Raw genomic sequence first — 27312 nt, 5'->3', positions numbered from 1 at the left:
AAGGTAAAAACCAGAGCTGCTGGTTCACAACCAGGTCAGCAAATTAGGGATGAGAGACACAAGGAGTTCACCTAAGGATCAAAAAAGGAGGCCAAGAAACTTAGGGAAATTGGGACAAAGGGTATAGGGTTAGAGGCCGATGTGGAGGAATTCTGTAGATGAAAAGTCAACACTGCAGCTGTTTTCTCATGCTCTCAGCATTGGTTTCTCTAGATGTGCTAGGTCTATGGCGGAGGGAGAGGAGGAGGGAGACAATCTGCTCATCTTTTTATCTCATCCGTTTTCGACTTTGACTCATCTGTTATTCCCCATACCAGACAGAGATATTATTTTGATACAGATACTCTGTTATTAAACATGGAAGCATTGCTTCACATTCCACCTTGTTTAAAATTTGTTGACTACGTCAGTTATTTCTTATGCAATATCATCTAGCTGGCCGCATTCCTCCGAACCATCATGGGAAATTCCTCACCTTCCTATCATCAGTCTTGTCTTCAAGAAAACTCCCAGCCTTATGTGTTGTCAAATTCCATGTGATTCTATGTAGTGGGTTTATTTCAATATTTTAATTATTATTTGATTTTATTTTTAAAATTTTAAATTTAAGTTTTTTATGTATTTAAAAATAATCTGTAGTTCCATGATTATACTGCAATCATTATTAGCTCTTAAGGTATCTAAGTATCTCCCAAAATGTTCCTTTAAGTACTCTTTTTAATAAGATAGGGCACATATGGCTGTTCTGCCTGAAATCTTTGGATACTTAAGACTTTCAATTTCTATTTTACAAAGTATATTTAATATTATGCAAAATATCTAAAAGGTAGGTAGCAGTTACATGACATTTTTTGTAAATGAGAATTTTGAATGGCTAAAAATGTCACATATTTCTGGGTTCCACTGATTTAACACATTTTTATTCTAAGGAATTGCTTTAAGCATTGTGTATTAATTAAATAACAATGGGGTAACTTTGCATAGTGCAAAATATGTTTTCTAAAAGTTGTGTATGAATTAAATTTTTGTAGATTGAGTGACTTTATTTTTAAAAAGTTTTTTTTTAATGTGTATTTATTTTTTGAGAGAGTGTGCGTGCGAGAGAATGAGAGAGCATGAGGAGGAGAGGGGCAGAGAGAGAGAGGGACAGAGGATCCAAAGTGGGTTCTGCCCTGACAGCGGCAAGCCTCAGGAGGGCTCAAACTCACAAACTGTGAGAACATGATCTGAGCCGAAGTCAGAGGCTCAACCGACTGAGCCACCCAGGTGTCCCTAGATTGGTTCGCTTTAGATGAACCATTGAACACTTCTTAAAATCATATTTTGAAATGAATCTTTCTAACATAAAATTTCATTCCCAGTTTACTTGCTTTATATGATAAAAGATCAGATATAATTGATAGAGTGTACCCTATTATTATTTCATTTTGTGAAATAATAATGTGAAAACTTTCTTCTGAAAAGTTTAAAGGTTTTGTATTTATTATTTCATAGATCATTGCAACTTTTCTGTAAGATATGAATTAGTTTGAAGATAGAAAAGCTCATGTGGAGTGAAAAGAGTTACCATGTTCAAAATTATGAAGTTCAGGGCGGATTTGGAACTGGAAATTCATCTTTTAATCCTTTTCTTTAGTCCAATACCAGCAAATGCTGACAGAATATCTTGCCATCTCTGGATTTTTTGATGTGTTCCTGAGGTTTTCACAAAGTTGTTACTTCTGCAATTTATTTCTCAAGGTCAGAATTCTGTCTATCTGTCTAATTTAGATTTCAAATTCATTTTTGTAAGGATTTAATTCTATATTCTATCTGTAATCTTAGCCCAATGTAGCAAATACTAAGTAACAAAAATATAGAATTTAATTTTATTTCTTTTTGAAGGACAGAAAGGATTAAAACATCAATTGGCCTGGTTTCAATCGTCTGTATCACCATGGGCTCATGGGGATTCTGTGAATCATAAATTAAATTCACATTCAGTCATTGCTTTGCCAAGGAACAAACAAATGTCTGATCCAAATAGGCTTTTAAAACTGGTAGATGACTTTATAATTATTGATATAAATTCAAAGAAGCATTTATATACATTTATTAATCATTTACTAGAAATGGGCAATGCTCTAAAAGCTTAAGTTATATTTTAAATGGATTAAAAATTTATTTTTGGAAAAAAAGCTTTAGTCTTAAGTATACATTATCCTAAGCAAAGTCAATACATAATAACTCAAATGTACAAAACAGAAAAATTAAAGGTAAGTGTTTCTGGTGCCAATTTAACTCTTTGCTTTACAAACATATTCATCACAGGATATACTTCATGTGGCAAGTTCTCATTACACTTAAATAACGTTAACCTTACAGTTCCATGTATGCAAAACTCCCAGGTATAAATATCTAAGTAAAGGAAAACACACCTATAACATTTCATCAATTGGGTGACTATAATCATTGGTGTAGAGTTACTTTGGACTGCACAAGCACTTTAAATGCACTGTGTTTAAAGCATTTCTTGCATTGCCCTGCACTCATATCCTTGTCTGAGCTCTTCGTTTCGCTCACAGATGCTTTGCCCTCATATTACCTTACAACATTCTACTTGTCTGAAATGAAGATGGCAATGATAGTGTTTCTCCAGTAGTTTTGCCCATCTCTCTCTCCTTTCTGTCGCTTTCTGGGGGGGAAGCCACAGCTTCCCAACTCTGATCGGGTGGAATTGTCAGTCATGGTACCCTGACTCCTTCCCCACTCCCTACAAGGTGGACATGTGACCTAACTGGCCACAGTGATTGGCCCAGGATGTGCAGGTTCCCAAGTAGAACCAATGAGGATCCTCCCAGATTTTTAATGAATAGAAGGGCCTGGATTGTAAGCGCTAAGTATATAAGTTTCTATCTTCGGCAGTCATCTTTGTGGAGAGTTTGATTGCCATAAATTTGATGCAGAGAGGGAAGCTAAGCCTGGATCTACCTTGCCTAAGGCAAGATATCCTTATTACAGAAGCTAATAAATTGCCTTTTTATTTAAGCTAGTTTGAATTTTATTTGTTACTTATAACTAAATGGGGACTAATACACTTTATTTCTAACCAAAAATCTCACTTCCTTTTAAGAAACTTTCCTGTTCCCTTGATTAGAATTAACCTCTCCCTCTCCTTGCTTCCATGACTCTGGCTTTGTATTACTCAATGCTTCTGCTGAAACCCACTATATAGTGAATATCAGGGGTATTTATTAACTTATCTGTCTCTATGTCAAAACTGTGAGCTCCTTCAGGACATTTGTCTTTGTGAGTTGTTTGAATACCCCACTGGATCTAATATACTACTGGGCCCATACCTAGTTACTCAATAAAAGTTTGATAATTTAAATTGAATTTAATCCCTACAATTGAAATGATCTATTTACTCTGTGGGAGCCATCAATAAATGTTCCTTGCAATCACTTTACTGGGCTCTGAATTACAAGTACAGTAGATAAAGATCCAAAATGGCTTGAAAAAGCAAAAGCAAAATTACCTAATTTGGTTGTTAAAAATATCACCTTAACTGGATATTTTATAAGTTTCTACTTAACTTTAGCTACAAAGACAAACCGTTGTGCTCAGTTTGTCTATTAGTAAACCTGGACAATTTGCTGACAGAGGCCAAGTTTCCTTAGTTTACACTTGGGAAACGCCTGTTTATTTAGTTTTCTGTTTAATGAGCCCTGGGACACTCAGCCTTAACCCACGGGGAAGAAGAACTAACCATGTTTAGATATCACACAGACCTCAATCACAGACACCTTTAAAAGTGAACATTGAAAAGAAGGCTAGGAACAAACTCTTAAAAAAAAAAAAACTATTATCATAAAAGTAGTTCATGTTCATTGTAGAAAATTAAAGATGGGCAGAAAAGTAAAAGAAAGGAAATACAATCACCTGTGCTTCTACCACAGAGCAATAACCACTGATATTCTGAGGTCTATCCTGCCAAATTTTTTTTTCTCTCTCTCTGAGTGTATGCAACTGTACAAAAGATTTATGTATTTCAAATAATGTTTTAAAATGGAACATTTTTTCATATCATTAATTTTCCTGAGTTGCACCATTTTTAATGTCAACATTATGTAGAAATACTTTAGTTTACATAACCAGTCACTAAATCTCTGAAATCTAAATAGAATGTCATTTTCACTCTTACAACGAGCTCTCCTGGTGAAAACCTGGTTTACATGCATGATTATTTCCATGTGATAAATTTCATAACTACTGAACTAAAGTTGTTGGCATTTTTTTCTTTTCTTTCTTTTCTTTTTTCTTTTTTTTTTAGAGAAAGAGAGAGAGAGTGTGTGAGCAGGGGTGGAGGCAGAGGGAGAGAGAGGGAGAGAGAATCGTAAGCAGGCTCCACACTTAGTGCAGAACCCAACATGGAGCTCGATCCCATGACCCTGGGGCCATGACCTAAGCCAAAATAGTCAGGTGCTCAGCCAACTGAGCCAATCAGGAGACCTATGAAGTTATTAATATTTCTTAAGGCTTTTAACAAGTTCTGGCAAATTATAGTAGCAATTACAAACATTGTTTTTCTTCTAATAACCAATGGATTAAAAGCCCCCAACTGGATATTATTGTCCTGACCTCAATTTAAAAATATATGTTTTAGGCTTCTAATTTGAGATCAAAATCACACAACTTTAAAGTTACACACACACACACATACACACACACACACACCAATTATAGAAGAAGGAAGACAATAAATAGCATTGACTTTGAGGGTTGCAGTGATTGTCATCAATCAAATGCTTCTCTGGAAATGGTTTCTGGAAAAAACTTCAGTTTTCTATTTAGTATGGCTTGGCAGCAAATCTATGTTCAACACAGGGCCCCAAAGTGGGCCCTTAGTTAGAATTCATACTGGTGAAATCTACCTTGCACATCATCTGGCTCAGTCTAACAGGACCTTGGTGCCATCTACGCCTTCTGCAAGGCACTTCCATGTACAACATTATGGGGAGGGCTAGGTGTGTTCCCTAAATTAGTTTGCCCCATTATTAATCTTTGCTCCTTTAAGTGCAATAATATTAAGACTAATTGTAAAAAGTAAGAGAAGCATGGAGGGAAGCTGGAAATGTATAAAAAACTAGAATAAGTGGAAATGCAGTAGGGACATTCTGAGAGGAAAGAACCAGGTCTTGTTTTATTTTTTAGTGAGGCAAGTGAGAAGGAAAGGTTTGTGAGACAGAAATTGCAGCAAGTGGAAAAGAGGATGTTGGCAGAAGGCCCTGGCAACCACAGGGTTAGGATAATTATCTAATTACTAGGGCATTTACTCAGACAGTTGGCTTCTAGATCACAAAGCTTTTCAGGGTAAGCTAGCCATTATTTCATCAGGTTTCTCAAAACTACTGATTTGTATGTGTGAAATTTCCTGCTGTGAAACTAGATTCTAAACTGGCTAATTGAGTTGAACTACAAATTGAATCAATATCATGGCTAGACAGCAAGTCTTAACTAATCTTGCGGCTAAATGCCCAACTTACCCGATAGCTGCCAGGAAACATCCCAGGCCAGAAGACATAAGGTGGACAGACCTGTATCAGTTCAGAGATGTCAGTCCCTTTGCTGAAAGTCAGGTCGGGATTCTGGGACAGACATCTCACTCAGCTTGTGCACGAGGGAAAGCAGAGCCAACAGAGGTGAGTGAAGGCCAGACCAGAGACTGTGGTCAAATTTAAGAAATTCCCGAGTCCTCTGAGAAAAGAAGAGGATTGAGAAGTCCATTCCAAGCTTTGTTTTGACTACTAATAGAAAAGTAAACTGCTGATATTGATATCCTTGGATAAAAGTGGATAGTTGACCAAGGGTCCCTGGCTTTGTTTCTCTTATCTGCCTTGACACAGGGACAGGCAGAAAAGAAGTCATCTGGGGTTGGAGGTAGTCTTCAGGTTTGCTCTTCTTTCCTACTTAAAATTTTATATGAATGCTTGAGGACAAATAGTACTGCTAGGAATAGCCCTTCTAAGCTGAAGATCCAGTAAATTTTGTGACTCTTTGGAAATTCTTTAAGAAAGTATAGAATAAACATGTGAGTTATATTGTCAAAATACAAGGGCAGATGTTTGGGCACTGAATGTAGTAACTGCACCACCAAGTTCCAGACTCCAAACCCCAGGGTCATGACAAGTTCGCTCCTGTGTCACCTGGACCGTAGATATCAATAGTTTAACCACACAATCTCCAGCATCCATGAGCCTTTTATGTGACTCCATAAAACTTTATTGGGTCCCCTTTTGTGTCTCTGAAAAGGCTTCTAAACTCTTCTTTGTTCCTGGTTCCCCAAATCAGCTTGCCTAGTACTTTCAGTCTTTTTATAAACATAAGTTTAATGGGGTTCACAACACAATGATGAACTCCCCTCCTTTAAAACATTCAGTTCTCCCCCAGTTGCCTATAGAGAAGACCCCAAATTCCCCAGACTGACAGTTTTGTCTGGCCAAGACCTACCTTGTCTTACTCCAATTATTTTTATTTTATAAGAACTGTCTGCTCCAATCAAAAGGGATGGCTTATCCTCACACTTGTCACATGCTAGCTCACTTACAACTTCTGTGCCCACAGCTCTCCACTCATGGTCTCTTGTACTACTCTCCTGACCATGCCTTTGCCTAACCAGTGTTTATTTGACAAAGATTCTATCCCTTCTCCAGGACTTCCTAGACCATTCACCCAGTCTGAAGTCATTCATGAACAATCAATAAGCGATTATTTCTGTTCATGTCCCAGTCACTGTATTAGGTGTTGGGGAATATGGCAATGAGCAAATGAGACAAAAATTCATGCCTCATAAAGGAGACAGGTAAATGATATAAATAAGTAAAATATATACATGTAAATAGAGTTAAATGTTATAGTCATAAAGTAAAGCAGAGAAAAGGAAATGGAGAAGTTGGGGGAAGCTATAGCCCTGGTAATGCCTCACCCAATCCCCTTTGTCCTAGTGTTCCTTTACACATTGAAGGGCTTCCTACTGCTAGTGTCTTTGATTCTGTATCTGAAGGTTTTCTCCTACCACAGATTCCTGCCCTGTCTACACACAAGGAAGTCCAGGGTGTGTGGAATGAACACTCTCAGGAGCATCCCTCAAACGTTGTTTAACGGGAATTGGTGGATCAATACCCTTCACATGGCACAACTCTGAAGTGTGTTGTGTATAGTGCCCTGGAGTCCCCAGTGGGATATGAGCCTCAGTGGGTTGCAGAGGCAATCTACTCCTGAATGTACCCTAGATTGTCTTCTTTTCCTTCTCTGTCTCATTTCCCTATTCCTTAACTGCTGTTCCAGGGGATCATCTCTCAAATAAATGACTTGCTCTAAAATGCTTTTTATCTGGATCTGCTTCTTTTTTTTTTTTTTAATTTTTTTTTTTTAACGTTTATATATTTTTGAGACAGAGAGAGACAGAGCATGAACGGGGGAGGGTCAGAGAGAGAGGGAGACACAGAATCCGAAACAGGCTCCAGGCTCTGCGCGGTCAGCACAGAGCCTGACGCGGGGCTCGAACTCACGGACAGCGAGATCATGACCTGAGCCGAAATCGGCCGCCCAACCGACTGAGCCACCCAGGTGCCCCTGGATCTGCTTCTAAGGGAACCCAGTATAAGACAGAGTGAGGTGGAGGTCAAGGAGTGAGTTGCTGAGTGAAGACTTGATGACAGTAAAAGAGCAAGCCATCGAGTTTTCTAGGGGAAGGACATTTGAGGCAAAGAAAACAAGAGCTTGAAACAGTAGTGTTCCTGGCTTGTTCACTGAACACAGAGAAGGCCAGAATGTAAAAATAGGTGAGGTCAGAGAGAATGAGGAATCATCTTATGCACAACATCAGAGGTCATCATAAGAATGTGAGGTTTAATAAGAACGAGATGAGAAGCCATTGAAAGGTTTTGAGAGGAAAAGGGACATGATCTGACTGATATTTTTAGAAGAATCACACTGACTGCTTGGTTGAGACAAGGATGGAAAAAGAGAGATGGGTCATGAGGCAGGTGTAATAATCTAGGTGGCTATTGAAGGGTTCTTGAATCAGAGTGAAAGTAATGGAGGAGGTGAGAAGTGGTCTAATTCTGGGTAAATTTTGAAGGTAGAGCTAATAGAATTTGCTGGTAGATCCAATATGGGTTTTAAGAGAAAGAAAAGTCCAGGATGACACTAGGGTTTTTTGCCCAAGCATCTAGAAAAACAGAGCTGCCATTTTTTAAGGTGAGAAAGACTGTAAGGGAGTAAATCCTAAAGGGACAATTAGGAGCTCAGATTTGGACTAATGTTAATTGGAGATGCCTCATAGACGATCACATAGAGATTTGACTGGGGAGTTGTATATAAGCAAAGCAAGCTTTCAAGGATGATGTCTAGGGTAGAGATAAACATTTGTCAACCATTAGCATGTAGATAGGATTTAAAGGCATGAAACCAGATCAGATACTCAACAGAGTGAATGTAGACAAAAGAGAGAAAAAACCCACAGCCTGAGCCTTGATCTACTTTGGTGTTTAGAGAAGTTAGAGTAGTAGGGGGAAACCAGGTGCATGTGGAGTCGTAGTTGACAGAAAAAGGAAATTATTCTGTCAAATGCTATTAAGAGGTCAGGAAAGTGAGTGTCTTCTGCTAATGTCTAAAGTAATTGTTTGCTGCATAACTAATTAGCATAACTAATCACAAACCGCCTTCTGTCGTGATCACTTCCAGCATTGCCTTGAAATATATCTTTGATTGTTATTTGGCTTTTTATGTGTTTATAAGTCATTTTCTTGACCAGGTTATAAACTCTTCTAGGGCTGGACTATGATATAAATTTCCATTATTCCTATGCAGAATTCAGCAGAGGGCATTGTACGCAATAGACACTTGACAAACATTTAATCTTTTAATTTGCATATTCCACTAAAATATCACATTCTCCATGAAATATTGCCTAGTTAATCTGTCTGGAAGTGATCTGTCCCTTCTGTGAACTCCAATAGCACTTATTGTCTACACTTAGCAATTATTGTTTTGCATTATGCGTTATCTTTTCATAGTTATGAGTCTTGTCACCTCTAACTAGGGATCCTTAGTCTTTGAGAGCAAGTATGAGTTTCACATGTCTTTAAATATTCCAAATGGCCTAAAATTAATTAATTAACTCATGTAATCACTAACCTTGTCTGTATTCAAAGTGCTTTAAATAAGTGTTTCTTAATAAATATGTATTTCCCCAATATGTGTTTTCTTTCTGACCCGGCACTATTTGGTCTTTGGAATCCAAGATTTATGGTCCTGCACTTATTTACACGGCTATATTGATCTCTGTCTGAGCAAAGCTGCCCCAACATCTCTGGCTTGTCATTTGAGAGGTTCATAGCAACATTATAATAATTACAGCCACTGAAATTTTGTCACCGATTTTCGCAAATAAAATGGCAAATAAAAGCAAATGAAAATAGTAGTTTATGCAGCTCAGTTCTGAGAAGTGAGATGATGAGCACAAGATCATGTTACCCAGGCTGAAGAGATGACTTTCCTAGATACTGAAACAGATCTATGCATCACATCTCTCTCTCTCTCTCTTTCTCTCTCTCTCTCTTTTCAATTCTGGGCATTCCAAGCCCTGCTCTGAACTGGCAAATGCATTCATTTATCCCTTCACTGGGCCCAGCAGGTTTTGGTCTGGAATATAGATAATAAAAATTAGAGAAAACCGATGTTTCCCTAAAATGGAGCTTATGAGGTGCTTATAAATGTAACAACACTGTGGAGAGCTTCCATCATAAAGCTGTAATACAAGGATTAAAAAAAAATCCCTCATTTTTTGAGCTGAGGCTTTTTTTGAAAAAGCAAAGATAAGAGATTTCCTACCCATACAAAGAATTTTCACATTCTAGCCTATTGATATATCAGTTCCATACCCAACTAAATCTGAAGCCAATCTGACGGCAAACTATGTGCCTTCTAAGATGACAAAACAGAAAAGTCCCTCCTGGGGAAAATGGGAAAGTGAACAGCAATGACTCTGTCAGTACTTGAAAAAGAGGCCGGTAACATATTCTATAGTAATGCAGTCACTTTGTGGTTGGCAGCACCATTTACTTGTGTGATTTTTATTTTCAAATGTAACATTACATAACTATAGTCTCTAGCACATAAGAACCACCCTTATTTTTTAAACTATTTCTTAATGTTTATTTACTTATTGAGAGAGAGAGGGCACAAGTGAGGGAGGGGTAGAAAAGGAGAGAGAGAGAGAGAGAGAGAGAGAGAGAGAGAGAGAATCCTAATCCAAGCAGGCTCCATGCTGTCAGCACAGAACCCACCAAGGGCCCGATCCCACGAACTGTGAGATCACGACCTGAGTCAAAATCAAGAGTTGGACACTTAACCGACCGAACCACCCAGGCTCCCCTAAAACTATTTTTTTAAGTAAACATTAACATGGAGCTTAAACTCACCAACACAACATCTAGAGTTGCATGCTCTACTGACTAAGCCAGCCCCATGCCTCAAGAACTGCCCTTATTAATGTTCTAAAAAGTGGGGGTGGGGAGGTCATTATATTTTTTTTCTGACTTTTCTAATATGACTTCAAGTATCTGACCTTATAATGGAAGACCAATGGCCCAGATTTGTAATAAATGTTGGAATTTTGCAAAGGGGGTGAAAATTAAGTTAAAAAATAAAGGTGTGGCCATGTAGACCATGGAATTCTTCATTGTGATGTGATCTTAGTAACCATGAAAATCAGTACTTTTAATTGATTGAAGAATATATGCATTGATATTTAAATCAGTCTTCCAGGAAGAATATTATTTAAAGTAAGCACATTAGCTCAGAAAGCCAGTAAGAGGAAGAATCAAGAATTCAAAAGTATTTCTTTGAGTAATTGGTTCCAGCATTTTAAGTACAGTTAGCATGAATTGCCTTGATTTTCTCAGATTTTTATTCAATATAATGACCAGAATTCCTGTTTGTGCTCATCTTTCTATATGAGCAGCTTTTGTTTTCATGCTATCAGCCTAGCTTTGATCTTTGCACTCTGAAGTCTGTGAAGTCCTGTGACTGAGGAGGTTGACCTCAGGAACTGCTAAACTCTATGGGAGAAGGGACTAGATTGGGTAGATGTGGAAGTGAGAGAGGCCTTTAGTTGGCTTTTCCCCATGTTTGTTTTATAATCTAGAAGGACTTCTAGTGTTCCAAATATAGCATGGGAAAGAGCCAAGATACACAGGAATTTATTGTATGCTATACAGTTTCCTTTAAACAACCTAATGTGTGCCCTTACCCTAAAAATGTAGTCTCTATCTTTCTGAAACAACAAGAAAAAGAGAATTATTTGAAAGGTTTGGTAGAGAAATCTAGGTAAAGAGTCAGAGGAAAAGATTTTGTTTTGATATATATAATTTTACATGTTTATTTAAAAGGGTAATGTAGGGGTGCCTGGGTGTCTCGGTTAAGCATTCAACTCTTGATCTCACATTTCATGGGAATGAGCCCAACGTTGGGCTCTGCACTGTCAGTGCCGACCTTGCTTGGAATTTTCTGTCTCCCTCTCTCTCTGCCCCTCCCCTGCTTGCTCTCTCTCAAAATAAATATATAAACATTAAAAAAAATAAAATAAACAAAAGGATAATGCAGTTAAAGAGATAAAAGAAGAGAGAAAGAAAATAAGGGAATTATATTTTTAATTAAACTTTTAATTTTTAAATATAATTGTTGATTCATATGCATTTAAAAAATAATATGGAGGGACACTGTATACCCCTTACCCAGCTTCCCCTATTATAATATCTTACAAAAGTACATATGCATTGGATTTTGATATGCTATGGTAGAATACACCTTGAATGGAGTAGGGTGACTATTTGTACAAATAAGACATGTCTATAAGAAATTAACATCTTGATTCCACTTAGTTCAGGGTAATTTTATGGAGAATACAGGGTTTTAGAAAGTAGTTGGCTTTAAGAAATTTATGGTCAGTGTGCCAAGATGAAATATTTTTGAGGCCCAGAATGCAATCTGAAAATTTTGAAAGTTAATAGAGATATGAAAAGTAGCTGGGTGATTATATGAGACCAGAATTAACCTCATAACAAAATCAGACAATTACATTATAGGAAAATGGACCTGTAATTATGACTAATATCTCTCATGAATACAGATGCAAAATGCTCCACAAAATATTAACAAATCAAATCCAACAATGTATATGAAGAATTATACAGAATGACTGAGTGGGATTTATTCCAGGTATGCAAGGCTGGTTCAACATTCAAACATCAATTAATGTAATCAATCACATCAAAAAATTAAAAAAGAAGACTGACATGATCATATCAGCAGATACAGAAAAAGAATTTGACAAAATCCAATACCCATTTATGATAATAACTCCCAATAAACTAGGAATAGAAAATTTCCTCAACTTGATAAAGAATATCTACAAAAACCCAGCAGCTAATAAAATGGTGAGAAACTTTGGACTTTCTTAGGAATGTCAGGTACAAGGCAAGGATGTGTCCTCTTACCACACCTTTTCAACATTGTACTGGAAGTTCTAGCTAATGCAATAAGACAAGAAAGAAAATAAAAGTTCTACGGTTTGAGCAGGAAGATATAAAACTGTCCTTGCACACAGGTGACATGATGTCTATGTAGAAAATCCAAAAGAATCCAGGAAAAACCCTCCTGGAACTAATAAATGATTATAAAAAGTTTGCAAAATTGTACAAAAGTCAATTGCTTTTCTGTATGCTAGCAATGAACAAGTGGAATTTGAAATTGAAGACACAATACCCTTTGCATTACCACTCCAAAAATTGGCATACTTAGATATAAATCTATCAAAATATGTACAGGACTTAGAGGAGGGAACTATAAAATTCTGATGAACAAAATTAAAGAACTTAATAAATGGAGAGATATTTCAACTTTATGGATAGAAAGACTCACTATTGTCAAGATGTCACTTCTTACCAACCTGATCTATAGATTCAGTGCAATCCTAATCAAAGTCCCAGCAAGTTATTTTGTCGATATTGGCAAACTGATTCTAAAGTTTATATGGAGAGGCAAAAGACCCAGAATAGCCAACTCAGTTTTGAAAGAGAAGAACGAAGTTGGAAGACTGACACTACCTGATTTCAAGACTTACTATTAAGCTGCAGTAATTAAGCATATTGGCAAAATAATAGGCAAATAGTTCAATGGAACAGAATAGGGAGCTCAGAAATAGACCCATAGTCAACTGATTCTTGACAAAGGAGCAAAAGCAATACAACGGAGCAAAGGTAGCGTTCTCAAAAATTGATGGTGGAAAACCCGGACATCTACATGTAACAAAGTGAATCTACCCACAGACCTTATATCCTTCACAAAATTTCAAAACAGATCACAGACCTAAATGTAAAATGCAAAATTAAAAATGCCTAGAGGATAAAATAGGAGAAAACCTAGATGACTTTGGGTACAGTGATGACTTTTTAAGTACAACACCAAAGGCATGATCCATGAAAGAAATAATTGATACGTTGGACTTTATTAAGATTAAAAACTTCTCTGTGAAAGACAGTATCAAGAGAATGAGAAGACAAAGCACAGAGTGAGGGAAATTATTTGCAAAAGACATATCTGATAAGGGACTATTATTCAAAATATGCAAAGAACTCTCAAAATTTGACAATAAGAAAACAAACAACATGATTTAAAAATAAGCTAAAGACCTTAATGGACATCTCAACAAAGAAGATATACACATGGCAAATAGGTATATGAAAAGATTCCACATCATAAGTCATGAGAAAAATGCAAACCAAAACAACCATGAGGTACCACTACACATCTATTTGAATGGCCAATATCTGAACACTCACAACACCAAAGGCTGCAGAGGATATGAAGCAACAGGAACTCTTACTACTGGGGGAATGCAAAATAATACAGCCATTTCAGAAGACAGCTTGATAGCTTTTTATGAAACTAAATATATTCTTACCGTACAATCCAACAGTTGTACCCTTTCGCTTTTGCCCAAATGAACTTATGTCCACACAAAATTCAGTACATGGATGTTTATAGAAGCTTTACTCATAATTGCCTAAGCTTGGAAGCAACCAAGATGTCCTTCAGTAGGTGAATGCATAAATCCAGGCAATGGAATAATATTCAGCCTTGAAAAGAGATGAGCTATTAAGCCATGAAAAGATGTGAAGGAAACTAAAATGAATATTACTAAGTGTAAGTAAACTGTGGTACATCCAGATAATGGAATAATATTCATCCCTAAAACAAAATGAGCTATTAAGCCATGAAAAGACATGAAGCTAACTAAAATGAATGTTACTAAGTGAAAGAAGCCTGAAAAATATACAAGAATATCTCAGAGATGTTGCAGGTTTGGTTCTTTCCAGACTACCACAACAAAGTGAATATCACAATAAAATGAGTCAAATGGATTTTCTGATTCCCCAGTGCATATAAAAGTTATGGTTACACTATACTACAGTGTATTAAGTATGCAATACAATTATGTCCACAAAACAATGAACATACCTTAGCTTAAAAATACCTTATTGCTAATAGAATGCTAAACATAATCTGAGCTTGCAGTGAGTCATAATCACTGATCACAGATAACCATAACACAAACAATAATAATGAAAAAATTTGAAATATTGCAAGAATTACCAAAATATGATATAGAGACATGAAGTGAGCAAATGCTGATAGAAAAATAACATCCATAGACTTGCCTGACCCAGGGTTGCCACAAACCTTCAACTTATAAAAAAAAACAACAACATGATCTGTAAAGTACAATAAAGGAAAGCATAATAAAATGAGGTATACCTGGACATACTGTATGATTTCAACTTTATGACATTCTGGAAAAGGCAAAACCATGGAGATAGTAAAAAGATCAGTGACTGCCATTGACTGGGACTGAGGATGGATGAACAGGTAAAGCACAGAGGATTTTTAGAGCAGTAAAAATACTCTTCATGATACCATAATGGTGGATATACGTCATCATATATCTGTCAAAACCCATAGACAATACCAACAATGAACCATAAACTATGGACTGTGGGTGATAATGATGTATCAGTGTAGGTTCATCAGCTGTAACAAATGGGACACTCTCATGGGGGATGTTGATAATGGGGGAAGTTATGCATATGTAGGGCTAGGGATTATATGGGAAATCTCTGTACCTTCTCTCTCAACTCTGCTATGAACCTAAAATTGCTCTAAAAAGTTAGGTAAAAAAAAAAAGTAGCTGGGTGATAGAGAAAAAGTAAGGGGGAAAAAGATTGCATGGTTGCCTATTAAGCGACAATGAATGACCATGACTTCTGGCAACAGTACAAGTCATTTAGTGAAGGCGACAGCCAGAGAAGACGATTTGGCAAGAGTCCTTCTAGGACACTTAAAAATTCATGACAAAATAGATTTGCTCACCTATGGTTTCCTCTATTTGTTATGCGGCCAAAGTTTTAGGAAATAGCTTTAAGAAGCTCTAATTATCTATCATCTCTATCATCTCTCTATTTATGGAAAGCTGAGTATATTTTAATAGTTACTAGATAAAATATTTCTGCCTTGGTTCTTTTATCTTGTGCTCCAGTGAACTAACTGTAGTTCACCACTGTAATTCTGTCCTTTGTTCAGGGAGAGTAGCAAAATTTCATTACATTGCTTGAATTCTTCTCTTGGGGAAGTGGGAAGTTTTGTTTTCTCTGTTTGGAGCTGGGTTGGGGTGGGGAGGATGTGGAGGGGATTCAGACAGAATTGAGTATAATCTCCGAGAGTGAATCTGGGGAGCAAAACTACAACTGAGAGCCAAGCAGGCAGTCCTCCGGAACTGCTGCACAGCATCTGGGTGCTTTGTAACTCAACAGGAGCATTGTTCATATAGCGAGGCAGCCAGAGGCTAGAAACTGCTGGGGTAGAAGCCAGCTTTGAGCTGTCAAGACAGACACCAGGAATGGCCAACTAGAAACCTCAAAGAAGAGAGAGCAGGAAATGGAAGGAAGCCTGAATGATTTCCAGAACATGTGCTGAAGCTACAATCCCCTTTATATAGAACAGCAATATATGGGCTCACTCTGGTGAGGTGGGGGTCATTAAAAACACAGCAAACGCCAAAGGGATATAAAAATCATTTACCAAACTAAAATGGAGTGACTATAGCTTAAATTCATACAACACAAATTGGGCCATGGCCATCTTTTTGTTGTATATAGGTTTTTATGATAACACAATATTTGAACAGTATTTCACGATTATAATGCATTTATGCCCCCTCCTCCAGTCTCCTTTCTGAGATGCTTTGATCTACATTGGGCTCTGGGAACTTGGCAAGCCCCCTTCCTGCATAAGTTTCTGAATCAGGGCTGACATCATAGTTTAAACTACAACAACCTCACTGGGGTGGGAAGCAGAGCAGGAAGCTGAATGCCGTGGGCCTTGGGATCCTCTCCTTTCCCTGCCCCTTTGGGGAAAAAAAAAGGCAAGTTGGGGATTTGTCCTTTCTAATTCCCTGTCTTTTATGTTTCCCTATTTTAGGACCTGCCTTATCCTCTTCAGACCCTGAGAGAGAGGTATGATAGTATGTCAAAACAGTGTGCTAAATGTCACATATGTCATACAAGACAATTGCTAGATGTAAGATAGTCCCTGCCATCATGACACTGGACACCCCACTGCTCACCTAGACCTGCAGGATAATACTGGTGGGCACCATTTTCCAAGTGGGGGCTCTGCATCCAGAGAGAACATTGACATTTTTCTCCTCAAATTTATGGTCCCCCAATAAATAAAAGAATAATGTTGTCCATTTAAATTAATATTTGTTATCTGTGGTTAAAAATATAACATGTAAATATATTTTCCAGGGAGAAGGGATTCCATAATGGTATATGTGGTATGACTCCAATTTCACAAACTATTTGGGTATGTCTGTATATGCCTAGTCAATAAACACAAATATTGTATTTATAGTACTTATTTCTAAGTGGTAGAGCTATAGGTGATTATTTTCACCTATATATTCTGCCTAATAAAAATTATGTACAGGGCACATCGGTGGCTCATTCGCTTAAGCATCCAACTCTTGATTTTGGCTCACCATCTCAGGTCATGATTTCATGGTTTTGTGAGTTTGAGCCCTGCGTCAGACTCTGCGCTGGTAGCTCAGAGCCTGCTTGGGATTCTCTTTCTTTCTCCGCCCCTCCCCCACTCGCACTCTCTCTGTCTCTCTCAAAATAAATAAATAAACTTTAATGGGGCACCTGGGTGGCGCAGTTGATTAAGCGTCCGACTCTCAATTTCGACTCAGGTTACTGGGATACTCAGGTATCTCACGGTTCATGAGATACAGCCCTGCGTCCAGCTCGATGCTCTGAGCACGGACCCTGCTTGGGATTCTCCTCCTCTCTCTGCCCCTCCCCTGCTCATGCTCACACACTCTCTCTTTCTCTCAAAATAAAAACAGTTAAAAAAATTATTTACAAACTTACTGCTATGTGGGGTATCCAAATTTTAACAGAAAATTCCAATTGAACCCTTGTCAACACAAAATTATAGATTATTTTTGTCCTTTCTGAGAACACAAAATTTCATAATTCAAAGGTTAGGTGATATGAGCAAATCCAAAATAAATAAATATAAGACTACATATATAAAAACCTACTAAACATGCATCCAAATATATATGTTTATACCCTTGAAAGGGTAAAAAGAAGCTAGTAATGGTGTTTGCCTCTAGAGAAGGAAATTGAGTACTATAAGATACTAATGTGTCTTTGAGATCTTTGGAATTTTTTTATTATGTAAGTTTTTTAAATTAAAGAAGTAATTGAAAACGAATAAAAATTAAAACGTGTTTAGATTCTTCCAACTACTCTGTCCAATCACTTTTTGGTCCTTTCCTTATACATAAAACTCTTTTCCATTGTTAGATTAGTTTGCCCAGATTTTGATTTATTTTGACTTACTGCCAAAAATGTACAGTCTTGCCTCTTGCCCTGTTTGGATAATAAGTAATCAGAACCTGTTTTCCCACTAAATGTTTCAACACTGAATGTTGTCAATAATTTTTGCCTTCTTTGCAAAACCTCTCACAATGCTGCTATTAAGGAAGATGTAACTGTTGAGTTTGATCCTGATTTCAGTTAGGTGAAGTTTTATGTATAGAAAAGGCTTGACATTAAAATTAAGATTTGTACCCATGATCGTCACTCAAGGGCTGGGTCTAGACATTCATTAGTACACTGACTCATTCGTGCAAGTTCACTCAAATAACCTAGTGCTTTTCTCAGTTTTCAACTTCCTCCTTCCAAGTTTCATTCTCCTAGGCTAACTTGTGTCTTCCTGGACTGAAAAGACATGAATCAGACTTAGAGAAAGAAATCATGGAGGAGGTACAATAGAGCAAAGACAGTCTTCTCACCAAGAGGAAAGACACGGACCGGATGACTTCCCAAAGTTCTCTTCCACTCTAACTTGTACATGTATAATATTTATTTACGTTGCCTCAGGTTTCTCAGCATGGTTTGCAGATCGTTCCCCTGGTTACATAAACACTGTCTATATTAATTTATAAATTTCGACACTAACTGGTGACAAGCGGTTCGTATGCAAAGACTTTGGTATTTAAACGGTTAGAAAGGAAGCGAGGACACAAAGGAGCTAATGAACATCGAAAAGGTGGCAAATAAACTCATGGCATAAATTAACTACCTTGGCATTCATAGATGTTTCGTCTGAATTCCTGAGCATCTATTTAAAGTTTTTTGTTTTTTTATTTTTAGAGAGAGAGAAAGAGAGGGCACAAACAGGGGAAGGGCAGAAGAGAGAAATCCAAGCAGGCTCTACACTGTCAGCGCTGAGCCTGTTGTGGGGCTTGAATCCACGAACCATGAGATCATGACATGAACTGAAATCAAGAATCAGATGCTTAACTGACTGAGCCACCCAGGCGCCCCTTGAGCATCTATTTACTTAGTCAAGGTTAAAGCATTAAGAAGTGAGGGGAAAGGTGGGTCTGACATGAGAATTCTGAAAAACCTCTGAATAACTAGTATTTCAACATTAGTAGAGAGGACAAAGTGACCACTAGACTGAAACCAATGTCGACAATGAGACCAGACAGAGAGCACTGAAAAGATATCTAAACAAAGAGACAAGTACCAGATGTGAAAAATGAGCAAGCTACAAACAATCTGAATAGAATAACAAGGGGAAAATAGGAGTTCGAAGTGCGAGAACAGGAATTCAAAGTATTGAAGAGTAAGTTAAACATGCTAAATAAACTACGTGTCACCACGACGGAAACGTTTTATTTTACATGGTTGAAACACCAATTCTGAGAACTGCTTGTAAAGGTTACACAAGAAGCAAAAAATAAGAAAAACAACAAAAGCCAAAACACAAAGATTGGAATCATATAAAAGATTACAGCTGAACAATGGCATATATATTGGTGGGGCCAGTTTAATTTACCAGTGTGGTAGATGGTTTAAAGTTGAGAACATTTGCACATTACATAAACTTCTTATTCCATTTGATACAAAAATGTGTTATGAATTAAAAGGTGGGCATTTCTTATATGTTGTCTTTTTTTATATTAATCATTAACTCATCACAGGGACAGATTCTTGGTACATTGAGTTTATTTTGAATGTCTTAATCACACATGGTTTTACACATATTAAATATTTCACATCCAACTTAAAAAATTTTTTTTTAAGTTTTTTTACTTTTGAGAGAGACAGAGACAGCACACCTGGGGGAGGGGCAGAGAGAGAGGGAGATAGAGAATACCAAGCAGGTTCTGCACCGTCAGCAGCATTATCAGCGCGGAGCTCGACATGGGGCTTGAACTCACAAGACCATGAGACCATGACCTGAACCAAAACCAAGAGTTGGACGCTTAACTGACTGAGCCACCCAGGTGCCCTTCATGTCCAACTTTAAAAGAGAAGGACAGAGAATATAGCCAATTCTTTTAGAGTCAAGTGAGAGTTTTTCTTTCTTTCTTTCTTTCTTTCTTTCTTTCTTTCTTTCTTTCTTTTTCTTTTTTTTTTTTTTTAGGACAGCAGGTAATGCTGATGAGAATGATCCAATGTGGAGATAAAGTCAATATACAGAAAAGAGAAAGGACACCGGCAGGAATGATATCCTTGAGGAAGCCTGAGGGGATAGAAGGTTGTCCTTAATTAGAAGCAGAACCATTAGCCAGGCTATAAGGATAGAAATGCAGGTAGGTTGATAGGCGTGGTGTTGGGACAGTGTGTATCTTCTTATTGTGCCTATTTTCTCAATGAAATGGTGAGAAAGGATATTAGCTAAGAGTTGGGACAGAAGAGGGAGTGTCTGAGATGTGAGGAGAAAGATGTGAGAGTCCCTTCAGAGACATTACTGGGCACCCCACCGGAAGAAAATGGCCATGAACTGTAGAAGACATTGGTTCCAGCTGCATGGGTCAAGATGTAAAGTAGGCAGAAAATTGAACTTCATCAAGGGTAGTTGGTTTTTGGTTTTGGGGTTTTTTTCCAGGCAAGTAAATGGAAAGAGAGGGAGGAGAGGGAATTGAGTTCATCTGCAAGCAGTGATTATAATGGAGGGCCTGTGTTAATGAAATCAGGTGTAGGCTATTGATGAAGGGTGAAAAGGTGGTGAGGTCAATAGCATGGACGTCCGATGGCATCAGAAACTTGTCAGGGAGAGGAAACCAGTGGGAGTGTGCTGGGAGACAGGACGTGAGAGTTAGAAAATGCTAAGTCTGAAATTCCGGTTCTGAAGGGGAGAAGTAAAGGTAAGGGCAGCTCTAGGGGATGGGCCTGGAGTGAAGGGCTGACATGGGGTTGAGGCAACGATCCCAGAATGTGAGCAAGAAATTGGGGGAGAGGCCCCAAGGTTTGTGTGCGTCATTTGCCTGAATATTGAAATCATCTGACATTGATGTCGGGCTAGGTTCTAAATTTTTCAGAGAATAGGAGTGATGGTAAAAGCTCACCGTAAGAGAAGGTAGATAGTGGTAGAGTCTGACGCTAGGTGCATTTCAAATCAACATTTTAAGAGGTATGTAAATAAACATTTTATTAATAAGTATAAATTTCTGCTAGAACAGGGGTGCCTAGGTGGCTCAGTTGATTAAGCATCCAGTTCTTAGTTTCGGGTCTGGTTTGAGCCCCAAGTCAGTCACTGTGCTGATAGCACCTGAGCTTGCTTGGGATTCTCAGTCTCTCTCATGTTCTCCCTCCCCCTCCCCCACTTGCATGCACTCTCTCAAAATAAATAAGTAAACTTCAAAAAATATATAACTGCCAGAGCAGCGGTTATAGGAGACACAGCTAGTTTATATTAAAAGAAAAAAAACCTTCAAACATATTTTTATAGAGTTAGCAATGTAACTAGAGAATGACTTTTTATCATGACCATTTTTGTTGTTCCTACTCTTACAGAATAAATAAGAAATTTCCAGATTCAGACAGCCACCAGTTACCTTCCAACGTGAGAACTGTGAGAGGATTAAATGAGCATACAAATGAGGCCTTTGGAACAGGGCCTGACAGATACTAAGTACCTATTGAAAGCCAGGAGGGAGTAAAACTAAAGGTAACTTCCTATGAAGGAAAAATTCCTTCTTCATACATTGTCTTAAATCAAACCAAACCCAACTTCTATATCTAAGGTCACCTTGATCGACACTGCTTTTTCCTAATTTCTAGGCCAGATATTTTTTTCTAGTATTTCTTGGAGGAGTCTTATGTTAAGAAACATAAATTCTGGGGGCGCTTTGGCTCAGGTCATGATCTCACGATTTGTGGGTTCGAGCCCCACGTCGGGCTCTGTGCTGACAGCTCAGAGCCTGGAGCCTGCTTCGGATTCTGTGTCTCCCTCTCTCTCTCTCTGCCCCTCCCCTGCTCATGCTCTGTCTCTCTGTCTCAAAAATAAATTAAAAAAAAAATTAAAAAATTTTAGAAAGAAAAAGAAACATAAACTCTGCTTCTGCATATTGTAAGTACTGGGTGAAAGATGTAATAATTGAAGTTGAGACAACTGGCTGGCAATATTTTTATAATCATGGGGTACATCTTAACATGTACCCCATGATTATAAAAATATTAAGATGCCAAGCCCAGAATCCATAAAGTTAAATATATTCGATCACTTAAACATGGCAAAATCAAATGAATAAACCTTAAACAAGGTTTTAACTTTTTAACCTTAAACAGGTTAGAAGGCAAAAGACAAACTGAGAAAATTAGTTGTAACGTGCAGGATGAAAAAAGAACATCTCTAATATATAAAGAGATTTTGTAAAACAATAAGAAAAAGACAAACCATATATTTTTTTAAAAGGGCAAGAGACATGAATATGAATAGGGATTTAAGAGAATACAAATGGATAATGAATATATAAAAAGGTATTCTGACTTCTCAAGCACTGTTAATGAAAATGAAAATGAGAATGGTATGAGCTTTTTGGTTGTCAGCTGGAAAATTTTTTGTCAAAATGCTACATGTGTATACCCTTTGACCTAGCAATTCCACTTCTAGGAATTTATTCTAAGGAGATAAGGTGACCACACCCAAAACATAAGTGTGTCTCAGCATCAGTAACAGTAGAAAAACATTTATAAGTATCAGTAGTCATGGCCAGAAACATCAAACAGATTGCTGAATGAGACAAGTATGCTATAAAATAGCATGTGTAGTTTTTGTTACATTTATGTAAAAATATATGTGTGATTTTGTGTGTGTGTGTGTGTGTGTGTGTGTGTGTGTGTGTGTGTGTAAACGTCCCAACTGATGCCTGCAAGGATGTTCCCAACCATGTGAATGGTGATTATCTTTAAGTAGTGGAATTCTGATCATCTTTCCTTGGTAGTTTATGCTTTTGTATATCAGTTCGATTGTGTGTGAGGACCATTTATCCCCCTCAGTGATCAGGTTATCACTCCTCAGGTTATCCTCTGCTTTGCTCTTGTTCTCCCTCATCCTGGAGCACCTTTTCCCCTTTCAATTCTTTGCTGTAACGTTCCCCCATTGGAAAGGTCTACATTTACGATGGTGTTTGAAATAGAAACATCACCCCTCTGTGCCCATGCCCCATCCCTTGTCTGCACATAAACTAATGATGAGAAAACTATCTCTGCTATACTTAACGCCATCTATTATATCTTAATTTGTATTTATTTATTTATTTATTTTTTTACTCATTTGTTCATTCATTTATTATTGATTGTCTGACTCTTCCTCTCCCCCACTAGAAAGCAAACCCCATAAGGGCAGAACTTTGTTTTGTACTGAACTGTAACCCCAGTGCTGGGAACAGTGCCGAGTACACATCAGGAACTTAATAAATGTGTTGAATGGATGAAAAGAGCCAGATATATGTGTGAGTTTATGTTCATGCAAATTGTGTGTGTGTGTATATACATGCACCTATATATGAATCAAATATCTTTGTACCTATACTCTAATTCCTTACAAGAAATACCCTGAAAAGCCTTTGATTAAAAAGGAGAATGATTAACTTATAAACACTTCAAGTGTTACCTTACATTCAGGTTGGTTTCTATGTTGAATTTTACTTTGCTGAATAATCGTAAGTTTAATTGAGCTCTCAATGTATGGGGGGGAGGGAGGGACACAATATTTTTTTCTTCCAAATCCTGGATCATCTTTGAATCAGATCAAGTGCTTTGTTCCTGAACTGGAAACCTATTTGCTCACATATTGTTATCAGTTCCATGAGAATCCAAGAAAGAAATTTCAAAATGATGGAAACCATGAACTTCCTTTCCCCCATATTTTAGAATACAGTTTCCCTGGCCAAATGGAAGGAATCTGGGTGTCCCTCTGCTGACACAAGAAATGTGGGTCTGATGACACTCGGGATCACCCCAAACCGGGGACTCCAGGAAAAAGGCCCATCACTCCACCCGCCCTGCAGCAGATACTACCACTTGGGTGATTGGATTTCACGGTGCTGGTCATCCTATTTAGGATATGGTGGCGGGGGGGAGACCCTCAAAGTCGCATTTACCTGTTTATTTCTCAAGGGCTGAACCACTTCCCTAATGCACAGCTCTAGATCATTGAGGTAGTCTTTTTCCGTCTGAATCAGCTCCTTGATGATTTTCGAACGCTTTGCCATCATTCTCTGCATCTGATGCTCTTCTTCCTGAGCTAGGGTCTCAGGTGCAGAACACTCAGCCTGTGGAGTCATCTTTTCTGTTAAATAAAAACATGTATGTACAAGTGAGACATTCTGCTGAGGTTTCTTGTCCCTTCATTACAAACAATGCCACTTCAGGATTATTGTTAGCAAGGAAAAAGGCATGGGTGTCTTCAGAGTGTGTTCTCAGGAAGAAATGTGTGGTAGTTTGCCCTAAGGTTGGAATCCTATGAAACTATGAGCAACAAGGGACGTGAGAGTGGATACTTCTAACAAGTCAGTTGAATGACACTTGACTGTCATGGCTTGTCTTTAAAATATCCCATTGCTACTATATTAGGCTATAATCCTGGTCTTCAGGTTGCAGATAAAATGTATAAAAATCAGTTCAGAACTTCTTCTGGATACATTGGCTTTTAAATCAAAAGATGATTTAAAAAAAATCAAGGGATGATTTTTAATTAGTAAGTGGAACACCTTCCAATTTTGTGTGTAATAAAAAATTATTTAAAATAATTGCCCCTCATTCGCAGTGGGTAATATGCAAACCTCAATGAAATGGCAAACAATTGCATGTGATTGGGATTTTTCTCTCAGGTCACAGTCTGAATCCATGGGGGTGAGGAACTGGTGGATTAAATACATTTCAACTAAGATTTTTCATTACCCATTTTCGGTATCATGTGTATCTTATTGTTTCAAAATTCTTGAACTGCCAAGTGGAAATTTTTAATTAAAAAAAATCACAGTGTTGATGAGATATTGAGATAAATGGGAAGCCTCACATATAGCCAAAGTTTTATATAAAGTATAATGTAAGAAAGCTAAATATCTTTAAGAATGAGCTTCCCACAGCAGTGTAAAGTTTTGGAAGCCACAAACTAGGTCACAGATGAAATCAGAGCAGTGATAGATAGTAGGGCAGTGTGTGCGTGTGTGTGTAAATGAATTTGCTTCAAGCTGGAAGTCATCACAAACTTAATTTTCCTCTTAGTCTCTGCAGTTGCAGAAGTAATTTCATTTCCTTTAAAGCTAATGTGATTCTAGTAACTGATACGTGAAACCTCTTCAATGCTGACACCACTTCCTGAGAATGTAGAGTTTTAAAAAAGGGCTTAAAAAGGGTCTGTGTAAGGGGGAAAAAAAGGACACAGGTCATAGTGTATGGGAATGGACATAAAGAGAGGATATTTTCTTGGCAGACTCCAGAAGCAAAGCTAAGACAATGGAAGAATCATTAGAGTAGAGGGTTCAACATAATACTTCAACGTGAAGAGACACTTTGGAAGTACGGAGAGCGCTCCTCTCTCCCTGGCTTGCTCGTTCCAGGGGTTCAGGCAGAAGCTCCATAATCAAACATCTGTGGAGGGTGCTGTGAAGGTGATTCCAGTGGTAGTTTAGAAGGTGCGCTAGCCTGGTCTTTAAGCAACCCTGACTTGCAGGTGAATGTGCTTCCAGATCATTTGCCCAGTAACTATTCTTCCTTCATTGGGAAAGAAGATGGATTGGACAAATGGCATCTAAGAACACACAGTGTTACAGGGCTTGGGACTTTTGGTACCAAAGAAATAATCTACATAAGTTCTGTAAGAAGAGAAAAATCTACACAAGGAGAGAAAATGAATGCATGAGCTGGTCTGAAGCTTTCATATCGTGAGCTATGTTATGAAAAGTTTTGGATGCCTGTTAATATCTTTACTAGAAAGTAGAAGAAGCCTGCCTTTCGGCACCCCAAATTCAAAAGGACAAGTTATAATTGGGTGTCATTACTATGAATTGTTTGGGATATAAAAGAGGAAGGCAGGTTACTGATGAGGAGAGATGCAGTGAGCAGGTTGTATACACAACTTGACTTTGTAAGCATTCTTGACAGGGTGGAGTGGGGAGCCATGGAGATTCTCCTGGGATATATGAATTGGCTTATAGAAAGAAACCTCACTAGTAGAGAGCTAACAAACCTGTTCAGATAGTATCCGCTTATTACTTATTACCTCCAAAATAAAAGGGACATTATTGAAAAACTATTTTGATATCTGCTTTTCCAAGTTCTAAACTTTTTGTGCCTTATAAAAATAATCTATCAACTATTTGGGGGCCTAGCAAGGAGATAGGAGTCTTTCCTGAACATTGGCAAAGAGCCCTAAAATACATTCTCAGGTTCCTTTTAGTTCTAAATTCCACACTCAGTTACTATATCAATTTAACTTACTTCACAGATTTTCCAGTTGCTGTGCTTTAAATGTCAAGTATCAGATTTTATCAATTAAACACTGCTTAGGGGCTCCTGGGTGGCTTAGTCAGTTAATTGTCTGATTCTTGTCTTTGGCTCAGGTCATTATCTCATAGTTCATGATCAAGCTCTGCACTGACAGCACAGGGCCTGCTTGGGACTCTCTCTCTCCCTCTCTCTTTGCCCCTCCCCTGCTCATTCTCTCTCTCTCTCTCTGAAAAATGTAGAAAAAAATTTTTTTAACCGCTTAGATTTTCTAATACTGCTCCACAGCTTGTTCAGAACAAAGTTAGGAGGTCATGGTGGTTGAAATAGGTCAAGATACTCATCTTCAGAAACTTCTACCTCAGGCATAAAAATCTCAGAGAATTTGCAGTTGAGGAAACTTATGAGATACTTTGTTTGCTCTTTTATTTTTTTATTTTTTTCTTTAAACAAGTTATTTCATCTATTCAAATCTTATAGACACTTTAGATATAATATAGAAAGAAAATAATTTTTATATGCCTTTGATGTATCCTTTATATTTTATTTTTCCCCATTTAAGTATTATTTTATTTATTTATTTATTTATTTATTTATTTTTAATATGAAATTTATTGTCAAATTGGTTTCCATACAACACCCAGTGCTCATCCCAACAGGTGCCCTCCTTAATACCCAACACCCACCCTCCTCTCCCTCCCACCCCCCATCAACCCTCAGTTTGTTCTCAGTTTTTAAGAGTCTCTTATGTTTTGGCTCCCTCCCCCTTTAACCTTTTTTTTTTGTTTTTCCCCTTCCCCTCCCCCATGGTCTTCTGTTAAGTTTCTCAGGATCCACATAAGAGTGAAAACATGTGGTATCTGTCTTTCTCTGTATGACTTATTTCACTTAG

The 27312-nt window shown here is 37.7% G+C and overlaps 1 protein-coding gene across 2 annotated transcripts in view; it reads right to left on the bottom strand.

Moving 5' to 3' along the window:
* ARHGEF38 (Rho guanine nucleotide exchange factor 38) overlaps positions 1 to 27312 on the bottom strand; it is a 131073-nt gene that overhangs the window by 69245 nt on the left and 34516 nt on the right. For both annotated transcript variants that reach the window (XM_060654492.3, XM_060654493.3), the window contains exon 2: positions 24074 to 24261. In XM_060654492.3, coding sequence (XP_060510475.1) covers positions 24074 to 24261 — 188 coding nt within the window. The remainder of the gene's footprint in view (positions 1 to 24073; positions 24262 to 27312) is intronic.

The sequence above is a fragment of the Panthera onca genome, chromosome B1 (assembly GCF_046562875.1).
Source record: "Panthera onca isolate mPanOnc1 chromosome B1, mPanOnc1 haplotype 2, whole genome shotgun sequence".
Taxonomy (NCBI): Eukaryota; Metazoa; Chordata; class Mammalia; order Carnivora; family Felidae; genus Panthera; species Panthera onca.
This window is presented reverse-complemented; position numbering and strand designations above follow the sequence as displayed.